Source organism: Sceloporus occidentalis, unplaced genomic scaffold (assembly GCF_023333645.1).
Source record: "Sceloporus occidentalis isolate IW3139 unplaced genomic scaffold, rSceOcc1.0.p SCAF_48, whole genome shotgun sequence".
Lineage (NCBI taxonomy): Eukaryota > Metazoa > Chordata > Lepidosauria > Squamata > Phrynosomatidae > Sceloporus > Sceloporus occidentalis.
The window spans coordinates 5382364-5396295 of record NW_028317028.1 but is presented as its reverse complement, the minus strand read 5'-3'; the positions used below and the strand labels follow the sequence as shown (position 1 = coordinate 5396295).

At 38.3% G+C, this 13932-nt stretch overlaps 1 protein-coding gene across 1 annotated transcript in view; it reads right to left on the bottom strand.

Moving 5' to 3' along the window:
- GLT1D1 (glycosyltransferase 1 domain containing 1) overlaps window positions 1-13932 on the bottom strand; it is a 46935-nt gene that overhangs the window by 32035 nt on the left and 968 nt on the right. Inside the window, exons 2-7 of the mRNA XM_089491040.1 lie at window positions 11884-12032; window positions 10536-10641; window positions 5627-5678; window positions 5017-5053; window positions 3925-3981; window positions 1515-1610 (exon numbers count right to left, since the gene is read on the bottom strand). Of these exons, the coding sequence (XP_089347166.1) occupies window positions 1515-1610; window positions 3925-3981; window positions 5017-5053; window positions 5627-5678; window positions 10536-10641; window positions 11884-12032 (497 nt within the window). The remainder of the gene's footprint in view (window positions 1-1514; window positions 1611-3924; window positions 3982-5016; window positions 5054-5626; window positions 5679-10535; window positions 10642-11883; window positions 12033-13932) is intronic.

The following is a 13932-nucleotide window of genomic DNA, read 5'->3' as shown; positions in this document are numbered from 1 at the left end:
ATCAACGGAAACCATAAAACTTAAAAAGATTTCAATAAGTGCCTATTCATTACAGAAAGAGTTTGCAGAAGAGTTTAAGGATTCAATGCTCTCACTTTACGATTATGAAGGGCCAACACATGCAAGTTTCTCCAACAAGAGGGGCAGCACTGAACCTGCATAATTAATAATGTAATGAGCGACTACACAGAATGCTTGCTGATTTAACTATACATTATACAGGGCCAGTGAAGCTCTAACTGCCACAGAAGCTTACTGGGATTGTCCTTGCCTTCATAATTAAAACTGCAACTCTGCTGCCAAATCTGCTCGTTTATATTTTATGTAGTTTATGTAAATTTGTTTAACAACTCAATATTAATTGGTAGAGCATCTTTAAGTAACTAGATAATACATCAGATCTGTTCATCTTTCTTACCTTTCACAGTAATAGCAAACGTGCAGGGGTGGGCTGGGCCGGGGGGCAATTGCTCACCAGGCCGCCCGAAATCTAATCTAAAACGGCCGCTGGGTGCTGATGCCGCCGGCCGGCACTACTATAGCCCCTCCCAGTGTCACCTCTGTCCCCTTTCAGCCCCCCATGTCATTACTGTCCATATTCAGCTCTCCAGTGTCAGCTCTGTCCCCAATCAGCTCTTGCCGGGAATTAATATTTGAGAGTGTATGGGCCCACTTGATCCTGGTAGGATACTCATATTAGCCTTAAAAACACTTTCCCTGCTGCTGTGTACTATACGTCCCATAATTCTCAGCCAGTATCATGGGGGACATTTACCTGGCTGAGCATCAGGGGGACATTAGGTTTTGCGGTTTTTTTACCATCCTTTGTTGCTATTAAATTTACTTATGTTAAACCACATTTGAATCATATTTGTATTTTTATAATCAATATGCGTTAGAAAATCAGGAAAAGATGGGCTGATTCGGTGGCACAATGGGCCACTTGACTTGACTTGCCCCCAGGCCTTAGGCTGCCAGCCCTCCCCTGCAAACATGAAAAACACTTTGCAACATTTATATCTAGAAGCCTTACAGAAGAAGAACTGCCATTTTCACTGCCTAAACATAAACCCATTCACTCAATTGATGACTATTGTGCCTTTATGTCTTTCAATCAATGTAGACCAATGGGAGATATTTGGTTTATTAAAGTAAAGGACTAGTCTGAATTTTATGTAAGCTGGGCTACATGGCAAGGGATGTTGTGGGCAATTAACATTATTTTATTATTATTTTTATTGTTATTAATGCACAGCATTGTGTTTTCTTCACAATAAGGCAGTCACTGGTTTTTTTTTCCAGTTTAACCAAACTACCCAGCAGAAAAGGCCATTAGTATGAAATGCTTGGCGGATAGGAAAGAAAAGAAGAGTTGGAGGTAAACATGAAAATGAGGAAGGGGGGAAATTAATGAGAGAGAACAGAATAAAATACTTCTGTGGCGTCTTTGTAGATTTCTGCATACTGTCAAAGACAAAAAAACACTAATAAAAGTTGAGTAACCATTCACCCACCTGCAAATGCTTCAACCAGATACAGTGGATCTTTTACTCTTCTGAGGCCGCATATCAAGAGAAAAATATTCAAACTTCCTGGAGTCTGCTTAATTCCTATAACAAAGATTGCAGGATTTAAGTAAAATATGTAACAAATTGGAACAAAATTGGATCTTGTTTCCAGATTTCAGCTGTAGATGGACTTGTACATTTTAATGGGTTGTGAGCATTCCAACATAATCCTGTATTCCTGTTATGTACCTATTCCCACGTCACTTAATGTTACATAGTACATTATATGTACTAAAGTACCTTTTTCATGGTGCCCCTTTCAAATACATAGGGGGGGGGGTTCTGCTGAACCCCACCATACGCATTTGCCCCTTTCCCCACTCCTCAGATATTTGGCTTGACGAGCACATCTCCTGCCAAGCTATATACCTACAGGCAGTCAGCTCTAGTGCTGGCTCAATGAGTGTTAGACCAGGTGGTCTAACATGACCCCCCCCCCGTATGCATGCGCAGAAAGAGCTCACACTAATTGCAATGCAAGCTGATTGGATGCTTCAAGCAGCCAATTGTTCAAGAGGCTAACTGGAGTGTCCCTTTAAGAAAAAAAAAATGTATATAACTGCTGCTTATATTTTAACTAACCAGTCTGAGTTAAGCCACAAAAGGGAAGTGAAACAGTTTGTGATGTCAGGCATTACGGATTAAGAGAAGTCAACCTTGATCAATAGGGCAAAAAGCTTTGAATTGGATCTTTCACTTTTTCAGATTCTATCCAGCATTAATCCATACAGCCGCATAGATGTTTAATCGCATTTTACTTAATAGCATTCATATAAGAATCTGTTATTTCTGTTGCGTTGCACACCATTTGGATTTTGCACCACGTTTTAAACTGCTGCCTTGCTCCAGAAAACGTGTTAGACCTCACTACTGAACTGACATTCTGGATTCCAATTCTTTATCACACGCCATTCGCACGAGATATCCAAGCGCTGGAAAATAATCTGAACGTTATTATTATTATTATTATTAACACAAATGACGGGCAGATCCATGCAATGGATACAGTTATGGTTTTATCTCAGATATAGAGGACACTTTTCATGGCAAATTACAGATGTGTTAATAATGTGTAATCCATTTAGATCCCAACTACACACCTTTCCTATCATATCTTCTTTTACCTTCTAAAGTAACTTTATAAGGAGAAGGATGGGAAAGCGAAGCATAATCCATCAGTGCTATGCAGTCCAAAGTTCTTCAGTCAATGCCCTCATTTATATCACCCCCTGCAGTTTACCACGAGAGTGCATTCCCAGTATGGCACTGCAGAAACATCATGTACCATTTTATCAGGCGGTATTCTCCCCGTGCGTTATTTATATTTTGTAACTATCTATTTTGTTCTCAAGTACTGGACTGCATTCCTCAAACTTTCCAAACAATCTTATGAGTCTATTATTTTCAAGAGGTAAAAAGCTAGATAGCTCTTGAGAAGATACAAAAACAACAATAGTAGGAATGTCTTTGCTTAGGCAAGCTAACAAAACATTGCATGGATTAAAACATAAAAAAAAAAAAATAATAACTGCAAAAAAAGTGCTCAGCATGGCACAGCAAATTAAAGCTTTATAGAGAATGGTGGTAAATATCGATCGTGCCAGGGAATAAAGCAAATGCATTTTCAAGACACACTTCACAGAAGTGCCAATGCAATCAATTGTTCTTGAGTTCAAGAACAAAACGCAGCATAAGGTTCCAGTTTGATATGATTATACAAGTGCTGTCCTGACAAATAGGCAGGCATTGGGAATTTGTGTGTCTCATAGTAGGGTGAATGCGTTGGGCAAACCATGCGCAATACAGTAAAGGAAATGGCAACAAATACCGGTGATTTTCTTTTGTTTAAATACAACATCAGAAAGCGCACTCACACTGGAGAAAGCTCTCACCTTCAACTAAGCAATGTTTTAGACACCGAATGCAATAATAAAAGATCCGAAAATATTTCGGATGCATTTTGACACTGAAAGAGTTAAAAATCGAGTTGAATTGAGACAACAAGCAGCGATCAAAACTCGGAGGGACGGATAGTTTAGATAAAAGCTCTTAATCTCAAGCATTATCCATTATGATTTAAGGACGATGCCAAAACCTACTAGTGTTCAGTTTAAAACCCGGCCACAGGTAGTGAATAATAATAATGTGTTTACCGTACTAAGCTATTCCTTTGCATTTTGACTATTTGTTATAAACAGCTGGAGAGTCTATGTGACAGTCTGGTAGAAAAACAATGCCTTTTTGTTAATAGTCGTATTTGTCCTGAAAATGAAGTAACCATTTTTACCATCAATGTCCTGCAGTAGGGTACAAATCTATCTTCTTGAAAACAAAAGCAAAGTATAAAGTTAATTACCTGCATTATGCAGAAAGGTTTCACAGTTGAAAGATGCACTTGGCTTTGTTAAAATGCCTAGAAACAGCAAAAAAAAAAAATGTAAAAAAAATCAGACCGCTATTATGATTTTGTATTTTTAGCGCAGGAATTTGATTTTTTACACATCTATTAAAACTATATCACTACATCCCTTGTATGTGGAAAAAATAATCTCTTAAAATGTTCTGTCTGGTCCCCAAATTCCATATAAAATTTCTTCATCTGTTTTTATGACAGCTATATAAAACACAAGACCCGAGAAAATAAGATGTTCAAATTAAGACGTAGTGTACAACGCTTCAAAGGCTAGAATATGTTTATAAGTAGTTATGCTACAAATTTAAAGAGATGAACTTTGGAGATAATTCTTACACTTGGATCGAAAACTGGCTTAAAGATTGAGTTCAGAGAGGAGTTGTTGTTAATGGAACTTCTCCCAGTGGACTAAAGTGGTAAATGAAGTACCTCTTATGTCTACTTCTTTGTGGTGTGTTTATTAATGGTCCTGCGGTGAAGCCATGTCTCGGTGCTTGTGTATGGCACAAAATGCAGTCAGAGAATACAGTCACAGTTGGATGTTATTTCACTGCAACAGGATTTGGCCACAGTGGGTGAATGGGAAGGTAAGCATGCCACCGTCCTGCCACGCTCTCAGACTCTCACCCAGGAGGGATCTTGGCCTGGATTAGGGAGATCCTCGGATGTCACCTAACCAGCCCAATGAACTTAAGTTGATTGAGGGCTGTGCATTTCTTTATTAAGGATATCAATTATAGCTTGTTGATCCTGTATAAAATCAGAATGTCATTTTGAAGTCAGGCATGGATTTTCCTATTTTTATTTTTTTTTGTTATTGGAAACTGGCTCAATGTAGGGCTTTGACCTTTTATGGAGTAGCTGTGGGGTTGAATTTTATGGATCTTTTAACCTAAAATTACTATGCAAATTATGCAATATTTTCCATGTCTCATTATTCAGGAATACAAGTGCACTGCGTCACTCATCCTTTACCAAAGAATGCAGAACTATTAACATTCTCCTACACATTTAAAGTTGTTTTACAATGCTTACCTTGAGGTCTGATGTGTATTTTATTTACTGCATGTGGCTAAAAACCAAAATGATACAGGTTTACTTCACATTAAAAATGCAATAAAAAAAACATATCTACACAAGGTTCATAATATAAAGGGAGAAAAAAATAAATAAAATCTGATTTTAGGTACATGAAAAGCAGGCAATAGTAACTTCATTTTGCATAGGTAATGTTTGTCGGGGGGTCAACTCTGGTCTTTACTTTCCATTTTAGAAAAATTTGAATTTTTGCAGCTACAGGAGGCATCTGAGGTTATAATAATTTAATGTTGCATAGTAGGCAGCGTTCATAAAAGGTGACCACTTAGAAACAGGGCCAAGTTAAATTTTTGCTTGCACTTGATCAACAAGTCATTGCATACAGAATAGCCAATGATAAGAAATTATAGGCAATCAAGTGTTTTCTCTATATGCATTATGAACTCATTAAAGAATGGCATTCAGAATTATAGTTTAATTAGTATGCTGAGGAAATAATTATTTTCTTGTCATTATTGACATATATTCAAAGTCAGATTCCCTTGATGTATGTGATGGTAAAACTAGCAGGCAACAAAAGATGTCAATGGAAGCAAAATGGTCATACCCAATGAAATACAGCAGCTTCTTTCATCTTGAAAGTAAATGCCACAGCAAACCTGGAATGAAACAGAAATGGTCATTGAAGCATTCAGCAGATGGAAAACAGCATGGCATAAGCATTCCTAAACGCTAAACGCTAGAATCTATTTAAAGTCATTCTGTGATATCTTAAAAGTAAGCATGTACAAAAACACAAAAGGCAAAAGTAAATGGTATGTATGTTTTACCAATCCACATACGCTGGAAAAACGGGGCTGATCTTTAGCATGGTCACGCCAGGCTTTCATCCCTCTTCTGATTGTGGGCAAACTAGCAATAGATACAGCTGAAGGACATCAGAGTTTTTCTCTACAACCCAAGTAGAGATGTACATGTCCTCATCAGCATATATCAAACCTCAGTGTGTGCAGCGAACAAGAAGGAAACCTTATGCATTAATGACACCTCTTATTTTATTGTATTTTTCAGATTTTATTTTTATTAGAAACTTTTTCTTTTTTGAAGCGGCTCTTAATAAAACAGGACACTATGGAAAAAAAGACATGCATGCATTTTCACTTTTTTTCATAAGAAAAAGTGACTGTTCAAGTAGGTGTTCAAGTTAAGCTTACATATAAAAAAAAAAAAAAAAAAAGAAACTTATTAGCACAGTTATGCACATATATTATTTATTAATTTATATAGAGCCATCATATTGTGTAGCTCTGCACAATTGGTAAACAAAACTTAACAAGTAGTGCATGCAAGTCCATAGGAGATGATCATGCTCCTAGAATGACCGGTGTTATTGGCTGGTATCAATTAGAGGTAGGTCTCATATAGTGGCCAATGCATGATGTAAAGGAGGAGGAGATGGATAAAGTAAAACATTGATCTTAATGAAATATATGAAAAAGCAGCCTCCACTTACATTTAAATTAACTAAAGTTATATATATATATATATATATATATATATACACACACACACACTATTTTTCTTTGATTTAGTGTTTTATCACATTTTATTTTTGTTTTATTTTCACTCATTACCTGCTTTGCCAAGAACGCAAGGCTTTTTTTGCAGCAATAAAAACGAGAATGATCTCAGAATCCCTATATTCAGGGATAACTTAGCTTTTAGGACATTGTTACTATTGACTTCATAGCATAAACACTTATGGCTGCTAATTTCTTTTTATTATAGCTTGTATTGGAAAAATACAACGGCCTCAAAAAAAAATTAAAAAAAAATGAGGTTCCCCAGACAAGGAAAACACAGTGTCCGTTAAGACAGATATTTTAGATTGAAACATGCTTCTCACATCAGTAAAACTAAATCACAACTTACACAACGCTAAAGGCAAGAGGTGCCCTTTCTGCTACTAAAGCACTTTCAATTCCTCTTTGAAGCAACATATGCCCTTCATGCTTTTCAAATTAAGAAGCATGGTTTCCTGAATCACTTTCAAGTCCTTCTTCCCACTACCCTTTTAGAATACATATTTCAGCAAACACAATAAGTAAATATTTCTCCAAAGAAAGTGCTCTAATATCAACCAACCATAGGTGGTGCTACTATATAGGCAGCTGATGGATAATATTAAGAGAAGAGGCCTAACCACACTTGATCACAGGCTAATCACAACCATTTGAGACTTTTGGTTGCCTTCAGATTGTCTCTAGAGAGGATGCAACCCACAGTTTCTGCAGTGCCCACAGCTTGAGATGGGAAATTTCAAATGCTGTAAAGGAACCCCTTTTGTCTACTATTCCATCTACAGAAAAGCAGTGATATTTAAAAAGTGTCCGACGGTATACTGATTGCCATCCACACTTACCGATAAACCATACACTATATGGACAAAAGCATCTAGCAGGGACTTTCATGATATTGTATTCTAAATACATAGACATTAATATGTTGTTGGTCCCCTCATTTGCAGTTATAACAGCTTCCACTTCTCAGGGAAGGCTTTCCACGAGATTTTGGAGAGTTTCTGTGGGAATTTTTGCCCATGTATGCAGAAGAGCATTTGTTAGGTCAGATATGGTCTTCCGGTTTGTGGGCAAGTTTCTAAACGCTTCTGCTGTTCCCAAACACTTCTACTTTCCAATAATACCACAGTTGACCGTGAAATATCTAGCACGGATGAAATTTTACAAACTAACATACTGCAAAGGTGCCATCCTACCACAGTACCATGCTTGTAAATGCAGACTGCATGTCTAGGGTGCTTGATTGTAATACACCTGTAGAAATGGGTCTGATTGAAACACTGGAACTGAATACTTGAGCGGTGTCCCCCAATACTTTTGTCCATTTAGTGTATGCTGGAAGATGTTAACACACACACACAAGTTCAAAATAAATATGTGAAAAAGAACCATAAAAAAAAAACCTTACTGACTCAGAATTTGTAAGGTTTCCACAAAAAAAAGGAAGTAACCCATTTTTTCAGTGGTTGGAATAAGTTGTCTGAAACACATTTGGGGAACTTTGCTGTGTAATGAAATCAAATGTCCCCCAGGGCTGTTCAGAAGTTTCCTGGAACTCTTCATACCTTGTGACACATTGGTTTGGCCTGCCGTCTCGAAGTTACCCACTGATAAAAGGGGCATTCCAAAAGCTAGACTCATGCGAAGTATGATGCCTCTGTACATCGCCGTCTCACGCATGGGCACACTGGGTAGCTTGCCCAGGGGCCTCACATTCTTGAGCTACCTACAGGCAAGGTAGGCACCAGCCTACAGCATAGATATTCTGCGGTGAACAGGACAGTCCTGTCCAGTCCCCTGCAAGGGCCGGTGGGGAAGATCATGAGTCTCCCTACAACTAGACTAGTGCTTAGCGTCTAGTTGTGTTGGTGAGAGGGTCTGCGTGCATTTGTGTGAGTGTCTGGGTGTGTGTCTAGTTATGCTTTAGTGTGAGTGCCCCTCCTGAGGTCACACTCTGAAACCCTGGCTCAGCAATGAAGCCAATCGCACCGTGAGGAGGCAGTGAGAGAGCCTTGCACTCCCACCACAGGACTTCAGCAAGGTGAGAGATGGAGAGAAAGGGTATATAGTGAGAAAGGGGAGAGATAGTAAGAGAATGGAGAGATATAGAGATAGGGGGATAGATAATGGGGAAAACAAAGGGATGAGATAATGAGAAAGTGGAGAGATGGTTGGCAATGGAGGGAATGAGAACTAGAGATGGGGAAAAGTTGCAAAGGAAACAAGAGAGGGGACCGATAATGAGGAGGAAAGTTGGGGACAAAGGGGAAAGATAAATAGAAACATTATGTGTTACGTCCCTTACTTAAGGATAACCAGTCAAACTCTACTTGTCACCTGAAGAAGATTTGTGCTTACATTCGACAATAGCCACCTGAACTGCTACCCTCTGTGCCCACACAGGTTTATCATCATAAAGGCTACTTCTGGTCAAGAAACCATGTTTATATATTATATGTAATTTTGTAAGCAACAAAATAGTGAATCTAAATTTACATAACCCAACTTATTTCAGTGGTTTAACCTCTTTCAACCACACCAATTAGTGATTTTATTTTCTAGACTACCAAGCAAAACACTTTGCTCCCATTCAGAAAACTTTGTTTAGTTTCATTTTTTCTACCGTGAAGCATCCTTTTGAATTGCACAACAGGAAGAAGCACTTAAAAACTTCCTGTTGAGCCTAAAAAGTTGCAGATTTGTAATAAAAGGCAACAGTATTTCAGACAACAAAAAGGTAGAATTTCCTACTGCCGATGTTGCACACATTTAGACATAAGAACACTCCAGCGATTATATGCTGGACCCTTTAAATGCGTGTGTGGTGTGCTCCTTGCACATGAATGGAATGATTTCTCAGATCATTCTTTGTTGGTAAGCATGACAAAGACACTATACTGCCCTTTAAAAACGAAAAACATAGCCTTGAACATGAACAGCGTCTTTATAACTTCAGGGGCCTTCCAAAAAAAAATAACCAAAAATAAATAAAAACGTAATTTTGTCTGACATGGATAAATAAATATTAGTACACTCAAAAGGGAAACAACTCAATTCAATTTGAATGTTGAAAGAAAAGAAAAAGAGAAGTAAGATTGTTCTTTTGCACGAAGAACAGGCCCGGACTGGGACAAAAAAATAGGCTCGGGCATTTAAGCCCGAGCAGCCCATATTTATTTATTTATTGTTAAAGCCCACCCTTCATGTACCATCTTTGCATTTACTCATTCACACAAATCATTAACACATTCATTAATGCAGTCTCACAAATCATTCAAGCAATTCATCCACACATGAATTCATTAATTGTCATACACATTCACACAATTCATCCACACATTTATTCATTCATTCTCATACGCATTCATACTACTATCTTATCTGCCCCTTCTCACTATGTACCCCCTGTCACTATCTATCCCCTCTCCCCATTTCTCACTATCTAACCCCCCTCTGTCCCTTCTCACTGCACCCCCCTCCCTCACCCTACTTACCTTGTTGCCGGAGCAAGCAGCAACTGCGGCCGGGCCCGCGGCAGGACTGGACCGACTGGGCCTATGTGGCCTCTACGGCCGCATTAACGCAGGGCATAAGGGGCACCTGCCCCTTAAGCCCGCCGCAACTGTGACCGGGTCCGCCACTCTAAGGGGCCGGGAAGCCCCCACCAGGGCCGGCCTTAGGGGTCTGCGGCCGCACAGGGCTTACATTAAAACATCGGGGGTTTTTTTTTACTTTATTTAACATCCTCCATGTTAAATAAAGTTAACAAAAACTTTATTTAACATGGAGGATATTAACTAAAGTAAAAAAACAAACAAACCCCGATTTCCAGTCCGGGCCTGACGAAGAATGATTCATTTTGATGTTTTCAGTTTTTCCAGCTGTGCCTTTTGAAAATGGTAAATGAAATGCAACTTCAAAATCAAAAAGGTATACCTGGCTTCTTCTAGAACAGCTCCCATTACTCTGTATTTGTCCTCGTTTTTTACATCTTCATTGATATCTGTTCCCCCAAATATGGCTCCAAAAGGGATTTTATTGCCTGAAAATAAACAGAAAATGGCAACCAATAGCATTTTTTTGCTCCTACTACACTGCAGTCTAGGTTCACTGCCCATCCAATGTCTACAAACGGACCATGAAATAAGCAGGTTTCTCCAAGTAAAATCATAACATGTTAGGAATCTGTAAATTTCTCTCACTGGCAAACCCATTTAATTGGTTTCCCACATCTAGCCTAAGTAAGTCAGCGAGCCCCCTTAACTAATACACTTGTACTTACTTTCTCTCGTTTAAGGAGCTTATTTTGTGGAACAACTAAAGGCGAGTTACGCTCTTTTTAATTACAAGTTCAAGCTCTAGAAATAACTGTAAAAGCGCTAAATATTTTGCAGATTTTTTATTAAACAGAATTACACTGCAAGGCTTGTGTGTTTTTCTTATAGACTATAGAAGAATAACCTTTCCTCTCTGCTGATCAGGGTTTGAGTCTTTAGATCAAGAAAAACTGGAACACTAGATGGGCCGAACGGTTCTTATCTGCCGTCAAATTCTATGTTTCTATAATCAACTGGTTCGCATCTCACAGCAGATATTTGGTTGCATCTTCATTCGTGTTTACAAAGCTTTATGATAACTGTCTCCATGTAAGAAATGTATCTGGGATTGACCATTTTTTTCAGTTCTTTTTATTATAAAAAGGCATATACTGCTTTTAAGTATCATAATAATCCCAAAAACTACAGAGATACTCCAGCCATCACATTTTAATACATATACAACTGAGCAGCCAATTTTTTGGTTTGCGTGCAAATGCGTAGAGGGATTCCATCTGTACAACTCCTCCCCCAGCTATTTGCATTGCAGCAGATCAAAGACTATTCTTTTTGCTGAACTTGTTCTCTTTATCTACTGATGAGGTTTACTTTTCTCACCCTCGCTTTGATAAAATACAGAATAAGTTGATATTTTGTTTTTTAACAAAGGAATAATATTAAATGTTTTCTCCTCCTCAAAGTTAATATCTTTTATTGGGCCAAGATACATTACAACTTTTTAAGCCTCATGGTCTCTTATTGAACCGTTATGGTTCAATATTGTCACTTAGTTTAATTACACTGCCTGATACTAATAGTATACCTGTCAGAAATCAGCATTCTGTTCCTAATGTGAGTTACAAAGAAATGTAATTTCATCCATGCACCCAACAGTTTTGACGTCCAAATTACAGAATGCTGAATGCATGCGAGTGTACTCAAGTATATGGCAAATGTAAAAAGGTTACCCAGTAGATATCTGCCCGCTTTGTACAGATGAATGGCCAATCCTGCATCAAACCTCTCCTTGGAGATCAGCTCCGATACTTTGATTGCGCTCTCCAGAGAAGCAGCATCTTTGAGCACACATTCATGCCCCCCAGCTTCAAGATGATCCCTGAACATAGTATAGAAAGGAAATACTCAATTATTAGTGAGATGATTTAAAACACAAATCCGCCAAGGCTCCGAAACAACCTCAGATCAGAACTCCTGTCAAGAGGAAATTCTGAAAGATATTCTCTGAGTTACACAGTAAACATTTGACATGGCTTCAGCAATGACTATTAATCAGCTGATGTAAGACCAGTGTTTTCATAAATGGATATGCGTCATAAAAATGTAAGTATCTAGATCAGGGGGTCAAACTTCAGGCCTTGAGAGCCACAAACACACTAGGGTTTTGATTAATCTTTTCTTTGAAACAAGTGATTTAATCGGTTCCAACCATTTAATTGAGTTGACAGAGCTCCCCCTGGGAAATCCAGACAAGCTAATTAGGGGGTAAATGATTACAAGTGAATTCACTACTGAAAATACCATATGCTTGTACATTGGTCTGTCTGTTATGGCAACGTGTAGTTTAATTTGGAAGAGGAAAGACGTGACAAACTGTGGTAAACTGACCCGAAGTCCTCTGCATTCTCACCATTGCAAAGGCTGCCTAGACTAATCAACGATAAGCCAATTAACTACAGAAAAGAATAACCATGCAGATGAGAAACTATTTAGAACACCCTTTCTCATGGTATACATATTTCTAAATAAGTAATAACTTTACATGCATAAAAGGTCTGTCGACCTTGGGAATCACGTGACCGGCAATTGCCTCTGTGATCCGCTATGGTGGGAGTGAGCTGCCAAACAGTGTAATGGCAGATTGGTGGGGGAGGGGAAGAATCCTAAAAAGTGAAGGAGAGAGGGTAGAATATAGATAGAGACATGAAAGAGTGGAGAAAGTATAATTAAAAAAAAAAAAAAAAGAAGACTATCAGCAAGAGAGAGTTAAGAGTAAATTAAATAGAAGGTTAAAAAGAAAAGAATTAAGTCAGAAAAATGTGCTTGTCATTTTAATGCCATGCATTTATGTTTGCTACTTATCTTTATCTTGTGTACATAACTGCTAAGTGTAGGATTTGGGAACATTAGAAATATGCTTTAAAACCAATTTAGTTGCTACTGAGTAAATGTGTTGGCACTGCTGCCTTTCCATTAGATACAGTTTTAGGATATTTTAGCGGCAGTTGTAAGTATGGAAATATTTGGCATGTGTGCCTGGAGCAGCCATTCTTCCTTTCCTAGAATGCTGCAGCTTGGATGTTAGCAGGTTAGAATGTAATTGTGATAACATTACTTATCCATTGTTTAGTTGTGGTAATTCTAGTCTGATGGCTTCTTATTGGAAGCAGAAGTATCACTGCTGCTTCGACCCCTCAGCAGGCTGACAGCATCTTTGGACCCTTGCAAGATGATCACCTAGACCGAAGGACTTCATTGTTGTAGCGGGGTGTCATGTTTTAGGAAACATATGTAGCCGTATTAAGATCTTGGATTTTTAAATCTTGAATTAAAATGTTATTCTTATCTTGGGGTTGCATTTTTATCATTTATTCAGCAACGTTATTTCACTATTAATGGTTCCTCCTTTTATTCAGTATTGTGGAGATCAGTGTTGCCTGAAGAGCCTTTTCCCATTTGTGCCTTGTGAGCATAAAGCACAAGTGTTCCTCGTTTCCCGCAATACATTTTTCTTTTCTTTGGTTATATATCCCTTTTATAAAATGCAACTAGATGCAAAGTGGAGGGGTTTAAAGGGAAACTTCAGCCATCGCACACACTTTAATGCATATGATAGTGGAATCCCCCCTTTGAATTTGCCTTTCTACCAACCTGCCAGCTCCTTCGCTTGAAACTGACCGAGTACATTCCCTTACCAACTTAAAAGCTGCTTTAACTCTGTAGGGACGCAATAGCAACAACAAAAACACAATTGTACGATTGAGTAAAAAAAATTACTG